The sequence below is a fragment of the Balaenoptera acutorostrata genome, chromosome 8 (genome assembly GCF_949987535.1).
Source record: "Balaenoptera acutorostrata chromosome 8, mBalAcu1.1, whole genome shotgun sequence".
Taxonomy (NCBI): Eukaryota; Metazoa; Chordata; class Mammalia; order Artiodactyla; family Balaenopteridae; genus Balaenoptera; species Balaenoptera acutorostrata.
The window spans coordinates 116,909,302-116,929,390 of NC_080071.1; the positions used below are offsets into that span (position 1 = coordinate 116,909,302).

At 47.1% G+C, this 20,089-nt stretch overlaps 1 protein-coding gene and 1 long non-coding RNA gene across 2 annotated transcripts in view; one reads left to right on the plus strand and one right to left on the minus strand.

Annotated features, from left to right (window-relative positions):
• The window catches only part of LOC130708691 (uncharacterized), a 145,012-nt gene extending 133,656 nt beyond the window's left edge, over positions 1-11,356 (plus strand). Inside the window, exons 3-4 of the long non-coding RNA XR_009009045.1 lie at positions 6,463-6,635; positions 11,225-11,356. This is a non-coding gene — a long non-coding RNA (uncharacterized LOC130708691). The remainder of the gene's footprint in view (positions 1-6,462; positions 6,636-11,224) is intronic.
• On the minus strand, positions 1,770-5,522 carry CXCR4 (C-X-C motif chemokine receptor 4). The gene is made up of 2 exons (XM_007192053.3): positions 5,402-5,522; positions 1,770-3,339 (listed from the first exon to the last, which is right to left on the minus strand). The coding sequence occupies exons 1-2, from the start codon at positions 5,414-5,416 to the stop codon at positions 2,293-2,295; spliced, it is 1,062 nt and encodes a 353-aa protein (XP_007192115.1). The 5' UTR covers positions 5,417-5,522; the 3' UTR covers positions 1,770-2,292.
• Positions 11,357-20,089: the final 8,733 nt, after the last annotated feature.

Sequence of the window (20,089 nt, forward strand, 5' to 3'; positions counted from 1 at the left end):
TCAGGACAGAGAATGATAGGGGTAGGGGAGCTTTCAGGGTAGGGAGAGAGCCAAGGCTTTTTTTCTTTTTGAAAAAGAGATATCCCACCTTTGTTCAAAGGAGAATGAAATATCCATTAAGACTGGTGACACTGGGAATTTTGTTTCAGCTCAGTTCCTTTTGTTGTGACTCCAGGGCAGAGGCAAGGAATCTGGGGTGACAAGGTTTCAAGCTAAGATGAGAAAGAAAAAGAATTCCCTCCAAGGATTTCTTCTATTGTCTCCTCAAGAATAAATATTTATAGAGAAAGTTCAAGTGAAGTCTTTTACAATGGTCACGGCTTTAAGACTAAGCCTTTGAGAGAGAACGTGTAAAACTATGCTTAAATGAAGGGTGATCCAATTAGGCTTCCCAGGGAAAACCAAGAAACCTCAAGATAATTTCCTATGTAAAATCTAATTATGTTCTCAAGTGGAATAGGAATACTACTTTGAATTATCCCAGCTCCATAGACTGCAGCAAAAATATACAGCCAAATTGGATTCTCTTTTAAGTAATTAAATTATTTCCCTTCACAGCATCTATAATTTGTCTTCAACAAATGTGATTTGCCTCAGAAAGATAAGACATTGCAATTTTTCCTCCAAAATGGATTTTCTGTGCCAGAAACAATTATGAAAAGTAGACCAAATATTGTCTTAATTATATCCTGGTTATTATCTTTGAGTGCATGCCTGGAGTGCCATGTGTGTGTCACAAAGTGAGACAGGTATGGCTACTATAGTTTAAAAATTATCTTTAAATGGAGACCGGAGCTGAAATGTACGCAAGAGCTTGGGGCTTGCACAATGGTAGTGTAAATAGCTATGGGTGATGTTACATAAGACTCCAAAATCTTGTGCAAAACGTGGGCAATGGGGAGCTCCCATCAGTGGACCTTTCTTCTGAGCTCTGAAAGCACCACTTTAACTTCTATCTGCTTGGCTGAACCCTGGAGGTGCTAGATGTTGCAATAGATTAAGTGTTGAGATTTGCATAGAAGATATTGCAAGAGGGGTATTTTGGGCATGGTTAATTTTATGAAGAAAACATTCACTTTTGGCTTTATTTTCAATAGCAGTTCAGTTGCCTTATGACCAGGTGTTCTGCGGGACAACAGTGGGTAATGGTTAAGAGCAAGGGCTGGAAGGATGAATGGAGTCAGCTCCTGGTATGTCCCCTTGAAACTGCAAGTTATGGCAAGTCTCTGAACCTCAGTCTCCTCGCCTGTCAAAAGGGCCTGACGACATCTAGATTGAGAGGCGTAGACGAGAAGAGCATACAGTGCCTGGCTGGCACAGACCTGGAGTACACAAGGGAATGATAGTAAAATCTAAAACATGGGATTGCATACCTTTTCTTCTTTATGCACACTTATCCTTCGGGAAGATTATCTTTCATAGGAATATGTACTGGCTGGACATTTCTAAACTTCCATGAGTTAAAAGTGGTTAAGACTTCAGATACTGAAGTCACATTACCTGGTTTGAGATATTCATTGTGCGTACTTACTGTACTTTGACCAAGTCACTTAGGCTCTCTGTACTTTGGTTTCCTGCTCTACAAAATGTTAGTAATAATAGAACCAGAGCCTATAATAGAGCTGTGATAAGGATTAAGTAAAATATTACAACTAAAATACCTAGGACAGTATCTGACATGCTATGCAGGTATCTATTGTTATTTTTGACTTCTGCCAGCCAAAGGAATGTCAATAGAAATCAGAACATAACACTAAGTAGGTTTATCAGGTACTTTTATTAACAACTTAATACAAGGTTGTACATTGTAGGTACTGAAATCAACCCACTCCTGAAAACTGAAAAACCAGCATTTCTATACCACTTCAGGCTTTGGTTAAAAGTGCCATCTTCTACAGCAAAATCACATAGTGTAACCAAACAATTTAAGAGCAGGAAAAAGAAAATGTTCCACTGGAATGGACAGATTATTTATTTACAAACAGCTGAGGATAACTTCTAGCTTAAGTGATTTCACTATACACTCTGGAATGTTCAGTTCCCTTTTCTACGGTCCTACAATGACATACAGCAACTAAGAACTTGGCCACAGGTCCTGCCTAGACGCTCATCAACATGAAACAACAACAAAAAATATTTATATAAATAAGTCAATTAAACCTCACAAAAACTAAAGGCACACAAGAAAAAATGTCCAACAGTCGATAAAAACTGTACAATGTTGGTCAGTCTTTTATATCTGAAAAAATGTGTAACTTCAGAAAAAGTTCTTTAATGTATAAAAGTCCAGTGTTAGCTGGAGTGAAAACTTGAAGACTCCGACTCGGTTGAAACAGAAGAATGTCCACCCCGCTTTCCCTTGGAGAGGATCTTCAGGCTGGACCCTCTGCTCACAGAGGTGAGTGCATGCTGGGCAGAGGTTTTAAATTTGGCCCCAAGGAAGGCATAGAGGATGGGATTCAGGCAACAATGGAAAAAGGCTAGGGCCTCGGTGATGGAAATCCACTTGTGCACAGTGCTCTCAAACTCACACCCTTGCTGGATGATTTCCAGGAGGATGAAGGAGTCGATGCTGATCCCAATGTAGTAGGGCAGCCAGCAGGCAAAGAAAGCCAGGATGAGGATAACTGTGGTCTTGAGGGCCTTTCGCTTCTGGTAGCCCTTGGAGTGGGACAGCTTGGAGATGATAATGCAATAGCAGGACAGGATGACGATACCCGGCAGGATAAGGCCAACCACGATGTGCTGAAACTGGAACACCACCAACCACAAGTCGCTGGGATAGAAGCGGTCGCAGATGTACCTCCCATCCCCCTCCCTGACGTTGGCAAAGATGAAATCGGGAATAGTCAACAGGAGAGCAGGTAACCAGACACCAACATAGACCACCTTTTCAGCCAACAGCTTCCTTGGCCTCTGACTGTTGGTGGCATGGACGATAGCCAGGTACCGGTCCAGACTGATGAAGGCCAGGATGAGGACACTGCTGTAGAGGTTGACTGTGTAGATGACATGGACTGCCTTGCACAGGAACTTCCCAAAGTACCAGTTTGCCACGGCATCAACTGCCCAGAAGGGAAGTGTGAGGACAAAGAGGAGGTCTGCCACAGACAGGTGCAGTCTGTACTTGTCTGTCATGCTTCTCAGTTTCTTCTGGTAACCCATGACCAGGATGACCAATCCGTTACCCACTATGCCAGTCAAGAAGATGATGGAGTAGACAGTGGGCAGAAAGATACGGTTGAAATGGACATTTTCCTCCCGGAAGCAGGGTTCCTTTGTGGAGTCATAGTCTCCTGAGCCCAAGTCATCCTCTGTGTAATTATCTGAAGAGAATATCTGAAAAAGGTAAGGGAATGGACATTCACTTTCAAGTTCGGCAGGCATTCCCGAAGTTCAAAACAATGTTTCTGGTATTTTACAAAAGCAGTTTATAAAAACCAACTCAGCCCAGCCTGCTTCAGGAAATTCTGCTCCCACTAAAGTACTGGGGTAAGAGCACAAGGGAATTATTCTAGACTCCTACAACTCTCCTCCCATCTTCCCCCATAGTCGCTTCATTATATCCCTCATTAGGAGAACCAGTTACAAAATTCTTTGTTTAAAACAAGAGGGCGATGAGATTCTTTGGGTTGCAAAGTCACATCTTTGCTAACTCTTCTGCCCCGCCCACTAGAGGGAAGGAGAAACCTTGGGAGGAAAAAAACCAAAACAAAACACAAAAGAGGCCACTCCTAGGCGGCATGATGGTGGGATTGGGGGTAGAATCTCGTGTTCCGAGGAGCTGGGATTAACTTTCTCTATGAAGATTCGCCAGGAGAGGGAAGAGGGGAGGAAGAAGGACCGCGGGGTCCCAAAGACTCTTATTCTAAAGCATGAAACACAGTTTTCTCCACGACTGTCTAAACACAAACCATTCCGTACTTCAAGCAACACGTAGTGGGGAAGGGGAATGCGGTCTTAAACGAAGGGCTTTGGTGCTTGGGGGCGGGGGTGGGGTGTCAGAAGCGGGGAACCCTGACTCCCACCGGCGCTGCTCAGGGGCGTGGGTTTCTCTGCCAAACCCATGTTTATCACTTGGCGCCTTTGGGACATTAGCGAGCACAGCATTTTAATGGGAGGGGAAAGTCACGGGGTCTGCACCCGTGGTCCTCGCCCCGAGTTTCATTTCCTCACTCTCCCGGGTCGCTTCCCATCCCGCCACGGATCCAGTTAATGGGGTGGGAGGTCTGCAAGCTGGAAGCCTCCAGGCGGAGGGCGCGCTGGGGGCCGGGTGGTCCAGCTCCAGCCCTCCGCGCGGCCCACCACGCCCACCGCCGGCAGGCAGTGGCTCCAACGGTTTGGCCCCGCCGCACGCCAGGCGCAGTCCTGCAGGGTGCTGGGGAGAGACTGGGCGGCTCCGCCGCGGGAGCCTTTGAATCGCGCGCCGCTGGGGGAAACGAAAAGCCTCCCATACCAAGGGGATTTCAAAAGGCTCCAGGAAACCACCGACGGTTAAATGGCGCAACCGGGCTCGGTGAGAGCCCAACTGTCTCCCCACTTGCACCTGCGTGTCTGCGCCGCAACTACCGGCAGCCCAGGTGCCCTCCCAGCCCTTCACTCCACCCTTAGTCCCCGCCGCGAACACCTCGGGGTGCTGCTGCACCGTGACCGCTTATATACTCCAACTTCTGCACGACCCCCAACTCCAGAACCCCGGGGCCCACTCGCGGCGCTGGCGACGCCCGCGATGTCTCTCCCTCAATCCTCAGTGGCGCGGGCTGCTCCCGGCCACCTCCCTGCTGCGGCCAACGCGCAGACACCTCAGCAAAGCGGCACGGTGGGTCCGCCCTCTGCTCACAGTACCCGGCACTGGCACAGCTCCGCGGGCAGCAGAGTTTAGCGAACACGCGCCCAACGCCAAGAGTGGTCCTCAGGCGCCTTTGCCCCTGAAGTTAACCAGGGGCGCAGTCTCCCTCCGGGAACTCAGCCCGGGCGGGCCGCCCTCCACCTCCAAATTCAGATCATGTAATTCGCTCCAAAAGAAACCCCCGCTCCCCCAAGGAAGAGACCCACGGTCTCTGGCAGCGCGCACGTCTTCTCTGCACTTGTGCACAGAATGTTCTGTTTGCAAACAGCGTGCAAACCCGGCGCGCGCCGCAGAACTCAAGGGGGAGACACATGCAGGCACCGAAACGGTCGTTTCCATCTTTTCTCCTCTACTTAGAAAATGATTTCAGTCCAACCCCGCCCCCCCCCACCCCGACCGTAGCCAAGCGCACGAAAACTCCTTTCTATGCCCCTTCTCCGGGGCACGGGCACCTCCAATATTCTGGTCGTTTCTGCCCGCTCGGAGAGGAGTTGCGCTCTAATTTCATGTGTTTGTAATACGTTTAAGAAAAAGCAGGTTGAAACGACTTACATGGAACCCGTCCATGGTAATCGCTTGCTCTCCAGCCGCGGGGGCTACCGGAGTACTCAAGTCCTAGGAGACACTTTGCTACCTGCTACCGCAGCCAACAAACTGAAGTTTCTAGTCGAAGCTGCACTTTTATAAAAACACGCTCCGCGGGCGGCGCATGCGCCGCGCGGGTGGGCGGGTGGGCGGGGAGAAAGGCGGAATGGTGGGGGGGGGGGTGGAGAGGGGCAGATGAGCGGGTGGAGGCCGCGAGGGAGGGGCGAGGGGGTAAGCACTCAGGCGGCCCCCGCAGGCTAAGCCAGGGAAGCCCCTCAGCGGCTCCCTTTAGCTCTAGCTCGCGGTCACCTCGTGAGTCTAGAGCTGTGGAGGGCGTCCCAGAGGCGTGCCGCAACTTGGGAAAGCAGGATGCGCCTGGAGGGAGGTTGAAAGCGCGGGCGACCGACGCGTCCCTGTGTGGCGCGTCTATCCTTGCTCACGTGGGTGGCATTCCAGACCCGGGAAGGCTACAGATGGAGACACTGAGGCCCAGAGAGGGGAAATGACTTGCCAGAGTAACCCGACCAATAGGCGGCAATGCTGGCAGCGGGTCCAACCTCTGACTTCATTCCCTGTTCTTTCAGCACATGCAATCCATTCAGGAAACGAAATAAGTAAAGATTCTTTCTTCAGAGCACAATTGTGTATAACTAGGCATGCACATCCACAGTAATAGTAGTAGAGTCAGGAAACACTTTCAGAAGAAGGTAGGATGATTTGGCATAATTCTGGAGGGAGACTGTGATAGAGAAGTAGGTATGTATTCCCGGGTAACCAATAAGTGAATAGTACTTAAAAAAAATATATATATATATATGCTTTGTTCTCTTATAACAAAGCATCTATATATACATATTTATGCTTTGTTATTAGAGAAACGTAGCGAATAGTACTTTTGTAACATATCACAAGGTACTTGCACAGAATCATTCATTCCCACAACACCCTGTGGGTGTTAACCATTACAGAGATGCATTTAGTCAACAGATATTTAGTGAGGGCTGACTGCATGCCACGCACTGTTCCAGGCGCTGAGGATACAGCGGTGAACCTGGCAAAGCCCCCAGGCGGAGGAAACAGGAAGCAGCCCTCCAGAGATGAAATGCCAGGGTTGGCAGGAGATTCCAAGCGGACTCGAACCCACATCTACCGGCCCCGCATCTGCAGTCCGACCCAATACGGAGGACAAGCGTTGGCAGCGGTAAGAAATTAGGTTGGAGAGCAGGGCGGGGTGGAGTTGGGGTGGAGTCTGGACGCTTAACCCCAGACGGCTGGGATTTGCAGTGGGCGCCCAGACAGTGCTTTCCAGTCTCGCGCCACTTCCCACCCGCGCAGAGCCTGGGTGGGGCCGGGGACCCAGTAAAGGACGGGGCCGAGAAATAGTGCGACCGCAGGCGGGGGTGACCGCAGGAGTGACAGCGGGGACCGAGGTGTGAGCGTCAGCCGGCGGGAGAGGTGATTGCACTGCGACGCGGACCCCAGACGCCTCCCACCCTGGGGCCCTCGCGAGAAGAGGGCTTGCCCAGACTGGACCTTAAGCACCACCCCCTTTTTCTTCCAGATGAAACCTTTTGATCTGGAGGTGTTCCAGAGACAGTGGGTAGGCTGGGAACCGTATCTCTACCGAGCATAAGTTTTTCCTCTTTTCTGTGGACCCCTTCCCTAATATTTGTCGGTGAAGGTCCTCATCTACTGAAAGCTGATATTGGAGTTAGGAGGTCGGACTCTCAGAAACTGTCAATTTAGGACACAATAATGACGGGATAAAATCGAACATAATATTATGTTATGTAGAATTTTTTTTTGTCTTAAAAGCACTTTAAATTTTAATAAATCATTAATAAAATGTCAGGATCTTCACATTTCCATAAACCAGGTAGGACAGGCATCCTATCGGCTGAAGGGCTGGAATTTCAGACAGGTTCCATGGCTTGCTTTTCTTGAAGCTTAGTAGTGGCAGAATCAGTATGTTTTGACCCAGAATGTCAGCAGCATTGTACCTCAAAACTCTTATCTTCACAATGGCTAAAACCTGAGAAGTGGAATCTCCCAAACTCACCCAAAAAGGGGAGAGAAGTTAAATCCAGAGTAAAATGATTTGCACAATAAATATTTGTTGATTGTTTGCAGACAAAAGAAAGCTCCTTTCCTTTATCTGAGCACTCCTTTAGATCCTTTTAGTATATTGCTAGAAGGAAGAAGATAGTTAAGAGAACAATGAAATGCTATTTCGTGACTATCAAATTAGGCAAAAAATTTTCTTTCCAAAGATAATATTGGGTCTCAGGATTTGATAAGACCAACTGTCTCTCACCTGTGGCTGGTGGGAATGTGAGCTGGGACATCCTTTGTGGAAAACACTATATTCAGCAGGAACCTTAGAACAGTAATTCCATAAGTTTCTATAGAAACTTATCCTAAAGAAATAGGATTTTGCAACAAAAGTATTCATGTTCATGGAGGCATTATTTATAATAGTGAAGTATCTGAACAGCCCTAAGTCTCCACTGTTAGTGGAATAGTTGAGAAAATGTTGGTACATCCATATGTGGAATTCCATATGCCCATTGCAAATGATGTTTGCAAAGAATTTTTAATGACAGAGGAAGATGCTTATGAAACATTAGTTACGAAAACCAGGATTCCAAACTGTGTATATAGTGTGATCTCAGTTATGTTAAAATTAGGAGAAGGTTGGAAGGAAAGCCAAAGTGTTTATAGGAGTTTTCATTGGGTACTGAATTACATTTGATTTTTTACTTTCTTCCTTGCGTTTTACTGTGCTTTCCAAATTTTCTATAGTAGACATGAAACACTTTCATGTTCAGGAAAAAGTCAATATGGTAAAAAAGGAAACAATCCCTTCTCATACCTTTCCACTTCCTAAAGTATTCGCTAGACATGATAACTTTTTCTATAATAGTCCTCCTTTCCTCTTTCTAAGGAATGGTCTCGGGTCATTTTCCTCTGGGCTAATCCTACCTGAACTGATTTTTTAAATGCTCTGATGTTCTTAAAAACAAAGCAGAACAAAAAACTCAAACATTTATTGAAGGCTTGTAATATGCAGCCCACCTCATATAATCCCCTCAACAACTCTGGAAGGCATGTACCACCTCTACTCCATGGGTAAGCAGACTGAAGTCCAGAGAGGGTGAGGAACTTGGCTGTGATCACACAGTGAGGATCTGTACCCAGTCCGTCTGGCTCCAAAGCCCAGGCTCTCTCCACTACATCACAATGTCTGCTTTCTCTGATGCTGAGATTCACTGTCTGAAACTCCTTCCTCTGAAAGTTCATTTGGCATTTACTTACATGCTGCTTTGAGTGGCATCTCTTGTGACAATATTCAATTTTAAAATGAGTGTATAGCTTTTCTTCTCTCCCCCAAATAGTCTAGGTTCCTTAAAGTGAATGCTCAAATATCCTCTATGCAGCTAGCCCACTGATGAACAAATGATGGACTCCTTAATCGTTTACTGAAGCTTTGTTTAATGAATTAATGACTTCCCTGTGTGGCTCTGGCAACAGAGCTAGGCCTAGGGGCTGTCAGGGCTTGGCAGGGTCCCCAAGTTCTCAGTCTGGCTTTAGCCCAGGGAACAACTAGTCTTGGCCATGGTTTGGAGGGGATGCTTACAAATCCAGTGACACAGTGGCAAGCATTCTGCCACCTCCTGTTGCTCGCTCTGCAGCTGGTTGGTTTGTGTGTGAGCTTGTGTGCGTGTGTGTGTATCTGTCTGTGTATGGCAGAAAGCTGTACTCTGTCCCCAGATAGGCTCAAAGCCAGTTGGGGAGAAAGCTTAGGGACAGACCTCCTCCCAATGGTGGATGGCAGGAGGCAGCTGCATCAAAGGCCTTCTGAAAGCACCAGGTCCCCCTGTCCCTTCCCTGGGCCCTCCCCTGTCTCCGAAAAGAAAAATTGCCACTTTTGTTTCTGACAGAGAAAAAAAATACCAACTTCCTTGATGGCAGTAGGGGATACTCAAAGGGACAAAGTTAATATTTTCCCAAGTAATTTTTTAAAAAGGAAGCTATTTCTCAAGGGCCATGTAATTCTAACAGAGGGTTACATACCTCAAAGTGACAATGCTATCAAATGTCAACTATTTCCAAGCTGATATTAGGTGGGAGAAATGGTCCACCACCCCACTGCCACTGCACCCAGCCCATTCCTCCTTCCCCAGCTCCTTATGTCACCAACACCTACAGGTGAAAAATGACTTTGGCAAATAAACCTGTCTTCCATCTTGCAGCTATATACCAATTTAGGAAGATTATTACTGGTTTTCCAGGTACCATTTTTATCCTAAATTTAAGTCATACCTTGAGTTTCTAAAAGGTCTGATTTCGCTAAAATGAGATTATTCATGATTTCCATTGAAGCTCTGTAGCAGTCAAAAACAGTTAAAGAAATTGCCTTTACAAAGAGAAAAGCTAGACTAGTAAACAAATACAGCCAATTTAGAGTCACTCTGGTAAGTCATTTTAACAAAGCAGCCACTTAATTGACAGTGCAATGATCATAACTTGACTAATTCCACTGCCAGCAGGATGTATTACTCTCAGAGTTTGCTGGGCTCATGTGGCAGGTGTGGTGTGTGGATCCAAAGAACAAACAACAAACAGACTCAGTGCTGCTACCTCAAAAATTATGGTGTCAAGCTGGGAAAGAGGGCATGACTTTAGGAAATAATTGAGTGAGAAAACTCTGTTCTCCATGGAGAAGGCTTGTCATTGTTTTCCTTAAACCAGTAATTTATTGGCGGTGACCTCAGGCAGCTATATAACAAGCGGAAGCACCCAGAGCCCTGTGGACAGTCCGCTTTCTAAAGAGAATTGTGCATCCATGGCAGAGCCAGGGTGCTCCCAGAAATGTGGTGATCTGATCACCTATACAGATGGGCTCTGAGATCATTCTACCAAGAGTTTTATATTAGCAGAAGGACAGGATGGGAAGTGTGTGTGTGTGTGTGTGTGTGTGTGTGTAGAGGGAATTCATGCAATGTTCTTGCATGAGCAAGTTCTTAAATCCAAAGCCATAATCAATCTGGCTGTAAGTAGCCAGAGCTACTTGTAAAGGTCTAAGGCACCAGTGACAAATTCTAAAAACCTGCAGATACTGTAAATGAATGAGGCAATAGGGAGTGTGGTAGGGACTGTGAAGAAATAGAGGGTACATACCCTGTCCAGAGTGGGTAGCCACTACCCTTCATTGCCCTATGTGAGAATTTGGGCCATATCTTCCAATTTTTTAAAGAGAAGCTGAAAGTCCTAATTTGTTAAATGTGAAATCTCTCAACTTTAAAATGTAGATTCAAAACAAACGAGCAAACAAACAAAAGCTTTATAAGCTGCCAGTTTACACTGGCCTAAGGTATTGGCACTAGGAATCAAAAGAATAATTGGGGGTTGGGAGACCTGGAAGGATGGAACAGATACAGACAAGGGCAACAGTGCCAAATAGTCAGAATCAGCTTCAGAACCCTTTTGCAGTAGCCTCTGTGCCATAAGTTGTCCATTACGCCAAGACTGAAATTAATCACTTTGGATTTCCTGAATTGATTCTCCCCTCTGGCTCCCACTGTACTCAGGTTAATATTTAGGACCCTGAAGAGAATTAACTCAACTTCTGTGTGACTCTGTTTTATTCCCCCAAACGCTTCCCCATCCCTAGGCTCTCAGCCTTCTTGGCTACCTTGCATGCATGAATGCTGGACTGTTACTCCTTTCAGCCTCGTAGGACAGCTTCCTTCGGGAAGACGGACATTCCTTCCTCTTCTCTTTAAACAGGAGCACTGACAGTAGAAGGAAGGATTGCCAGCTGAACAGTGAAGCTTAGTGGTTCGGAGCACAGGACTTTGGAGCCGGCTCATATAGACACTTGAGTGCTGACTCCACATCTTTTCCAGCTCTACATGCAGGGGCATCACAGCTGGGCAAACGTATCTCGTAAGTCTGTTTCCTTAGCTGTAATAGATAACAACAGCATTTCCATTTTTGGATTGTTGGGTGGATTAAATAGGAAAATGCATGTAAAGTCTTTCTCACAGCGTGGGGCACATAGTAAGTGCTCAATAAACATTACCTATTATTAATATAGGCACATATCTCAGCTGTTGAAATGTCTTTCTTGTCATTGGAGGGATTTGATTAACCAGGCAAATGGCTTTCTCCACCATTACCCAGAGAAGTGAGGTAAGGGGAAATGGAGCCTTCAGTAAAGTATGAAATGTTCTTACTTCTAATTGTGGGGCAGAAGAGAGACATCTGATGGAGGAAGGAAAGAGAAATAATAAAGTTTCTCATATGTGCCTTGAAAGCCCCCTCCTGTAGTTACAGAGACTCGGATTCAGGCTTGGGAGGGGTCTTTGAACCCGTTTGGTCTCCATTCCAAGGAGTTCCTTCTACAACCGTATGGGGTGGTGCCGTCTCTGAACACTCCCAGGGATGGGCAGCCCATTACTCGGAAAGGGAGCCCATTCATTGGTGGGTGAACCTGATCACCGTTCAGCCCTTTCTCCTAGGCACCAGCCTCCCCCATTTTCTATCTACTGGGTCTAATTTAGCTAGAGCTCAGCTGGATGAGATGCGCAAGAGGAAGCCAAAGAGAGCAGAAGCCAAACATCCTGGAGCTAAAGCACAACCTGCCTGCCCTTCCTGAGATACTGATTTCTGTAGCTGCAGGGATGAGTCTAATGAGAGGCCTCTTTGTTCCATTAGCAAGTTTGAGAGTGGAATCAGGCCAGGTTAGGGTTTCTTTTCATAAAGAAAATTATCTCCAAACATGGAAGATTTGGGGATTAAGTGACTCAAAAGATTTAGTGCTGGACTTTTTAAGGCCTCCTGAGTCTTTCCGATGTACTCGTCGTCTTGGAAGGAAAACGTGGGAAAGTGTCAGCTAATCGAGAGTGAGATTAACCCCATCTTTGCTTGGTCTTACATTAGGGGAAGTCAGGTTAAAATGAATACTTAAAAAATTGTCTGAAGGGACTTAACTGGTGGTCCAGTGGTAAAGAATCCGCCTTACAATGCAGGGCACGTGGGTTCGATCCCTGGTCAGGGAACTGAGATCCCACATGCTGCGGGGCAACTAAGCCCGTCTCACAACTGCTGAGCTTGGGCGCCTCAACTAGAGCCCGCGTGCTGCAAACTACAGAGCCCACGCGCCCTGCAGCCTGCGGGCCGCAACTAGAGAAGAGAAAACCCTCAGGCCACAACTAGAGAGAAGCCCACGCGACAGTAGAAGATCTTGCATGCCTCAATGAAGATCCCGCCTGCCGCAGCTAAGACCCGATGCAGCCAAAAATAAAATAAATGAATGAATAAATAAGTAAATAATAAACCTTAAAAAAAATTGTCTGAAGATCCATGCCTAAATAGGTTTCTTTTTAGCAGGTGCTGATGGCTGCCTGGAGAAAACCTTGCTTTCTCATCTAGCTGCCCCTCCGACCCTTTTCAATCATAAAGCTCAAGGCGTTTCCTGGAATCTCTGTAAATTGAGGATGGCTCTGTGTTGGAGCGATTTCTTTTTAAATGGAGGGAATGAAATCGTTTTCAGAGTTATTTAAAAATATCAAGGTGGTGTGTTTCAGGTTTTCTTTCTTGTCTTTCCAGTCATTGATCCCTGTGGGTAACCGGTTGTGACATCATCCTCCGGGGTGTTTTTACTCGGGTCCAAGTTGCCGAATGCAGCCCTGTACGGCCCTGCCTGCCCTGAGAGCTGCGGTGGGGCAGCCCCTCATAGGGAGCAGACACCAAATGTCCCAGGTCTGCCCCATTGTCCCTTTATGGTTCGGAAATCAGCTCACGTGCGGAGAGTTTATTGCTTGTTTAGGGGCAGAGGAGAATGACCTCTTTGGCGACACTGAACAACTGTGAACAACTTGGATGAATCCTTTCCACAAACAGCTCTCCATTTGCAGGTCCAGATTGCTGAGAGCTTTATCTTTGATGATAAATGGGAGGGTATTCCAGCTCCATCTTCAAGCTTCCCCCTAAAGTGATTTCGATTAGGCTCCTCAAGACGGGATAGGATTTTTCTTCTCTGCCAAGTAAATTTTCGCTTCAGGGTTAGGGTTTTAGCAGCTGGTTACTCTTTTGAGGGGCATTTTTTTTTTCCAACTGCCTTTCATGCCACCCCATATGGGGTGTGCTAAGTTTTTTGTCATACATTGGCAATTTGCCAGGCTAAAAAAGGAACCACCCTCACTCCTTCAACCAAAACCCTCCCCCAGCTTCTCTCTTACACGCACACTGACACACACTTACACTGACACACACACACACACACACACACACCATCATAACCAGTCACCCCAGAAACCCACGTTCTCCAGCATTTCTGAATTTTTTGATGTCCCAGCAACAGCTTCTTTCTCTCTTCTCTGTCATATGCCTGTCCTGTGTCCCAGTCTCAATTCTAGAAAAGGGCAGGCTTGCTTGGGCACTGCCATGAATTTCTATCCGGGCTTCTGTTTAAGAGTTTAAGTGCTGGGGGTCACCAGACTGGCTCCTTGGTCTCTGGTAGGTAAAGACTGCCTCTGCCCTTTTATGCTAAACATAAACATTTAATTGGCCCTCCTTTCTGGTGAGTCCCACAAGAAACCTCTGGCCTTGTCCTTGAAAGCATGAATATAGAGAAGATATTTCTTCTGCCCATTCTCCACCAGCCTAGAGGGTTTTGTTGAACTTTGTTTACCTTCTATAGTTTGTACTGTGAAACGATAGGCTATTTTCCAAATCTGAAAAAAGAACCACGATTAAGTGTATTTTTTCCAACTGTACGCTTTATTTTCTCCTTGGAAATCTCTGCTTTAGCCCCATCTTGAGTCAGAGAAAACCACTTAGAATGCCCTGCTCTTCTGACCTGTCTCTGGCCCACGCCTTTGTGTCCTCCGCAAACAGAATGAACTGTCTTGAATGAATTCTGCAGAAGAAAGAGCTGAAAGTGGGGGCATGTGAGGCATCTACAAGAATCAGAAATTGGCAAAAGTAAGCCAATACAGTACAGTGTGTGCGGGGATTTCTCTCCCCCGTCACTGTCTCACTTTGTAGTGAGTATAGAGTTTTCCTCTTTTCTCCCAACAGCAAAGGAAGTGGGTTTGACTGTGTGAGCTCTCCCTTCTTTGTGTTGCCTGGGGCAGAGGTGTATACACGTGTGTGTGTGTGTGTGTGTGTGTGTGTGTGTGTGTGTGTGTGTGTGTTCTTCACTGGGCAGCGGCAGTGTTGTGGATCCCATAATCTCCCTGGTCCTGAGTCCCTTTCTAGAGTTTCCACAGAAGCAGAGGCAGCCACAGAATGCCAGGTGTGCCTGTCCGGTGACGGACACCCCTCCCACCCCACCGGGGAGGACTCTAGAGAGTCCCTAGGTGCTGCTACTCTGGTCCTACCCCCAGAAGACCTGGCTTCTGGAGGTGAAGATGGTGAAGAGCTAAAAAGAGTTCTACCCATCTGTCCACCCATTCTACCTGTTTGTCTGATATTTGCAAAGACAATGAAGTGTAAAGCAGCAGGCCATGTCCTGGAAGCTGGAGGAGATGGATCTCCCTGGGTGTGACTGGGGTTTAAGGGACTAATGGAAATGTGAGTGGGGACCACACAAGACGACCTTGTCAGGCAAGTTGCTTTGCGGACTCTAAAGCGCCAGACAAGTCTCAGGGAGTAACTATTATATTAACCGTTTATCTTGTGGCACTGATATGAAGACCATACAGGGTCATGGATGAGGCTACTTTGTAAACGGCAATAACACTAAATTAAAAGTTAATTATTATAGACATAAGATGTTTCAGTTAAATCTAGATGGAGTATACAAGGAAGGCTAGTTTCTACCTGTTAAGGTTTCATAAATCACAGGAACCAAGTTTCAACCCGAATACCCCAGCCCTGCTGTGAGAAGTGGGGGAGATAACGGGATGATAGAGTCTGCCCCTGGGGTCAAATCAAGGTTGGTGTAAGTCCTCTCATGGTGCAGGCAAGTTTCCTTGATTCTTCTCCCTTTCGGATCTGGAACACACACTCTCACACTGCCCCGGATCTGTCCCACAGCATTTTATTTAATTTTTCCATTTCTTTTTATGATTTGCCGTCTCCTCCCTTAGTGGATTCTCTTCCTGCTCTCTCTGGCCCCTTCTGAGCTCCTTTACTGCTGAGGCCTCTTCAGTACCTGTTTCCCTCCCTCCCTCCCTCCCTCCCTTCCTTCCTCCCTCCCTCCCTTCCTTCCTTCCCCATTTCCTTCCTTCTTTCCTCCTTTTCACAAATTGTTGTGAGTGCCTATGATATACACAGCTCTGCTAGGTGGTGGGACAGAAACTAGACGAATAGCACACAATCCTCGGTCTTAAGACATTTGAGTCCAACATGGGAGGCAATATAGGAACATAGATAACTGTAACATAAGCCAGAGCAGAATGGACAGTGTAAGTGAAGTAGAAGCAAGGTCCAGTAGAGAAGGAAGAGGTCTTTCACACAGGAGATGTATGTAGAATGGGTAGGATTTTGACTTGGAAAGAGTTGGACAGGAAGGAGGACATTCTGAGTTGGACAGGAAGGAGGACATTCTGACTGAAATGAGAAAGCTTGAACAAAACGATCAGGCAGTTTGACTGGAATGTAGGTTGGAATTCTGTCTGGAGAGGCACGTTGAGGCTAGAGCATAGATTGTTCTACAGGCAAGGCTGAGAGGTCTGGACTTTATAAAATAACAGGAAAACCGTGAAGATATTGAGCTGGTAGATATTATGGTCAGAACCATCTTTTAGAACAATTAATCTGTAAGTGGAGTGTAGAATGGGTTGGAAGGAGGAAGCTGAGGCGGAGAGAGCAGACAGAAAGCTAGTTGGATAGCTCAGGTGGGAGGCTGTAAAGGTCTGGGCTAGGTGGATAGTGCTGGGAATTGGAAGGAGGCTAATGGATAAAAGAGATCTTGGGGAACTAGCATCTGGTGACTCAATTGATGTGGGATTGAGGAGGTCAGGGTGACTGGAATTACAGCTAGGGTGTAATGAATAGAGGTCGGGGGATAGGCTATTGGGGAGGGCGGGGTGATGCTGTTTAGAGAAAGTCTGAAGGCTTATCTTTTTATTTTTCAAAGTGTGGGTGTTGGTTGCACCTGCCTGTGGGCTTCCTGCGGCACCGTGTGTCTGATGATATCCTGTTACTGATGTCATCGGGTGACTCCATCTACGTGCACATCTTTAGAAGATAAGCACCATAGGTGGCAAAACGTGGCAGACCAGAAAAAAAAATGTTCATTTCAAGATGCTTCTGAGGCCTTTGACTGGGTCGAAGCAAGCACCCTTGCTTCCAGACCTTTACTCCTATAATATTACAAGAGTTGCTTTGCTGAGTGTTCTGGTCTACCTTTGAATGTCCAACTTTGGTTCCTGAGTGAGGCTCAAGGCTGGCCCTAGATATAATTTGCTATAGGCAGAATTTATCTTAAGATCCATTTTCTCTTTTTTTCTTGGCCTCAGATCACTTTTCTGGCTCTTTGGTTATGCGTTGGTGGCTCCTTTCAAACACTGTTGTTCCATGATTGGATTCTTTGGGGGATATTTACTGCTCGGGAGCAAGTGAGTGCAGGTGGACAGGCCACCGGGCTTTGCCCCTGACAGTGTGGCACGTGCTGGTTCCCGATCTTTGGGCAGTGGACCCCCAGGGAAGTTATTGTAAAAGGTCCAAATATTCCCAAGTCCCAAATCTTGCTTCAGACCGAATAATGAGCTGCAACTTTTCAAAAAACATGTGGATGCTGTTGTGATGAATAAAATATCAAATTTATTTGAACGTGTCTTGAATTCATAATTTTGTTTGTTTGGGACTTGTGTGTATAGTTAAGCATGTTTTTCATCAGCAGACACTAATGGCTTGACCAGCTTTCCTCTGGTGGTTCATGAAAGTTTGTGGTTGTTAAAAGTGATCTTCTGGTTTGGCCGAGAAAAGGCAGCCTGAAAGGAGCAGAGTTTTTGTCGGTACCTGGAGCCTACCCCGGCTCGGGCTGCCAGGGAGAGAGCTTGGGAGATAAGCAGAGTAGAATGGGATGAAAAGAAGATTTGTCTATACACCAGTACCACTCGGCTTGCAGCACGGAGCTACCAACCAAGAACCAGCCAAGTAAGAAGGCTGTTATTTGGGAGGCAGCTTCCAGGTCCTGGAAACCTGCCTTCCCATCCTGGTCAGGAATCCCTCCCTGATGGAACCTCCTGGAAGGGTGAACATTTAGTTCTGCCCAGGCCCCTGCCCAACAGGTACTACTACTAGGTACTAATTCTACTACTAGGTAAGTTAATTAGGACCACTACTATGTAAAAATCAGATCCCTGGGCCTCCACCATGGTGTTTCTGATTCAGTAGGACTGAGGCGGGGCCTCAATGTTTGTATTTTTAAAAAATGCTCTAGATGATTCTGATGTCAGCCAGAGTCGAGACAGAAGACTGCTAAGAAAGGACACAAATACCCTATTATAAGGCTTTTTGTTTGTGAAGTGTTCACTAATGCATGAACAGCGTCATGGTGAGGCTTCTGCGGTTTTTTTTAATGTGCCTCTTCTTACTTCTCACACCCACCCTGGTAGATAGATCCCTATTTCAAAAAACGGATGAATTAGGGCCCAGGGAAGTGAAACCAATGGTCTGGCTGGGGAGTGACAGTTGGAACCCCAGTGTACAAATGAAACCGGGAACACTGGGTGTGACGAGCTCTTGAGGAGGGATAAACAGTTGTGACTTTGAGCCCACAGCTGAGATTGGCAAACATAAAGCAGGCACCAGCCCAATGGTAGGAGACTGATGCTGCTGAAATCAGGGGAGGGAAAGTGTTCTTTCTTTTTTTTTTTTTTAATTTTATTTATTTATTTATTTTTGGCTGCGTTGGGTCTTCATTGCTGCATGTGGGCTCTCTCCAGCCGCTGCGAGCCGGGGCCACTCCTCGTGGTGGTGCGCGGGCTTCTCACTGCGGTGGCCTCTTCCGCTGCGGAGCACAGGCTCCAGGCGCGGGCCCCAGCAGTCGTGGCACGCGGGCTCAGCAGCCGTGGCTCGCGGGCTCTAGAGCACAGGCTCAGCAGTGGCTCACGGGCCTAGCCGCGCCGCGGCACGCGGGATCCTCCCGGATCAGGGCTTGAACCCGTGTCCCCTACATTGGCAGGCGGACTCCCAACCACTGCGCCACCAGGGAAGTCCCAGGGAAAGTGTTCTTTAAGAAGGTTCTGACACGCCCAGTTCTTCCATCCATCCAGCCTACCTTGGGCAAAGGAGCGGAATCAGTTTAAGAGCTTGGGCTCTGGAGCTAAATGATGTGGGTTTACTAACCGAGAGGCTTTGGACAAATAGCTGGATGTTTTAGGGCCTCGGTTTCCTCATCAAAATGATGATAATGCAAAGTGGTGCCTACCTCTTGCCATGAGTCCAGCCGTCAACATCAATGTTTGTGGCACACCTGGCCTGTGCTGGTCCAGGGCTGAGGATACCACTCTCTAGAAGCCGATAGAAGCCCATGTCAAGGATGCAGGGGAAGGAGAAAGGCATCGGAAGCTCACATCATTCTTCACGTGAAGGAGTGTAGGACCAGGGAAGCCAGATGTCTGCGTGCTCTGTTTTGCACCCCATAGCCGGGGGTGCCTCACTGGGTTCCTCCAGAGGCTGGTGGTGAGCAGGAAGATGGCAGCCACCATTTCTTATGGCTGCTCCAGTGTGTGGGTGACAAAGCGCTGCTTCCAGTGCATCAGCTCACCTCCCATGTCTCCTGCCTGGTGCCTGAGGAGCGAACCTCTCATTAGGAGAGAGTCTTCTTTTGGTCACACGGATCCGAAAGATCACTGGGACTGAGGCTGTTAAAGATGCCACTTAGAAGTTCAAATCTGCTCCCAGATGGGCCCCAAGAGAGGAACGGCTCCTCTCTCGAGGCCCGTCATGTGATGTATCCTCATCTACATGTGGCCTTGCTGCCTTGCGTGCAATGACATCTCAGCCCACAGAACTGTTAAGGTCTCTAAACCTATAACCTCTAGGTGACCTTCCCCAGGGGAGTAGCAGAACTATTATGAGCCTGTTCAAGGCTCTTCCTTAGAGATGAGTCAGACTTTTCTACCTAGTCTGCTCTAGGTTGGAGTCGATGCCACCAGCAACAGTCCAGGACTGCCTGGCAGCTAGGCGTCCATAGGAATACACCTCCTCTCTCCTCCAGCCTTGCATTTTCCTGGCATTTCCTCCAAGTTAACATCTTGCTAGAATGGTGGAAATTGACACAGAATGTCAGCTGTGTTCTATGTAATATATGGCTGCCCACAAGGTAACATTTCAGCCTTGTATATGAGGGAGGGGCATATTTAATATCCCTAATCCCATTGTTTTTTAGGACCCTTTGTTCCTCCTTCACACCCCATTCTCAGGCAAATTATTTTGCTCCTTGATTTTGATAACCCTGTGGATGGGCCATGAGAGAGCAGAAACCGAGCCCTCTCTGCTGTTGATAATTATAGCTCTTCTTCTCGGAACTCCTTTCTTTTTGTAAATGCGTACCAGGTGCCCCCCGAGTAAAAGGTGACACTCTGTCTGTTTGGTAAAGGCATCCAGATAAGACTATCAGTTCCCCGCAGAGACGTGGTTTCCTCGGCCCCTGTCACCACATTAAATGTTCACTCCAGCTCACTGGCTGAA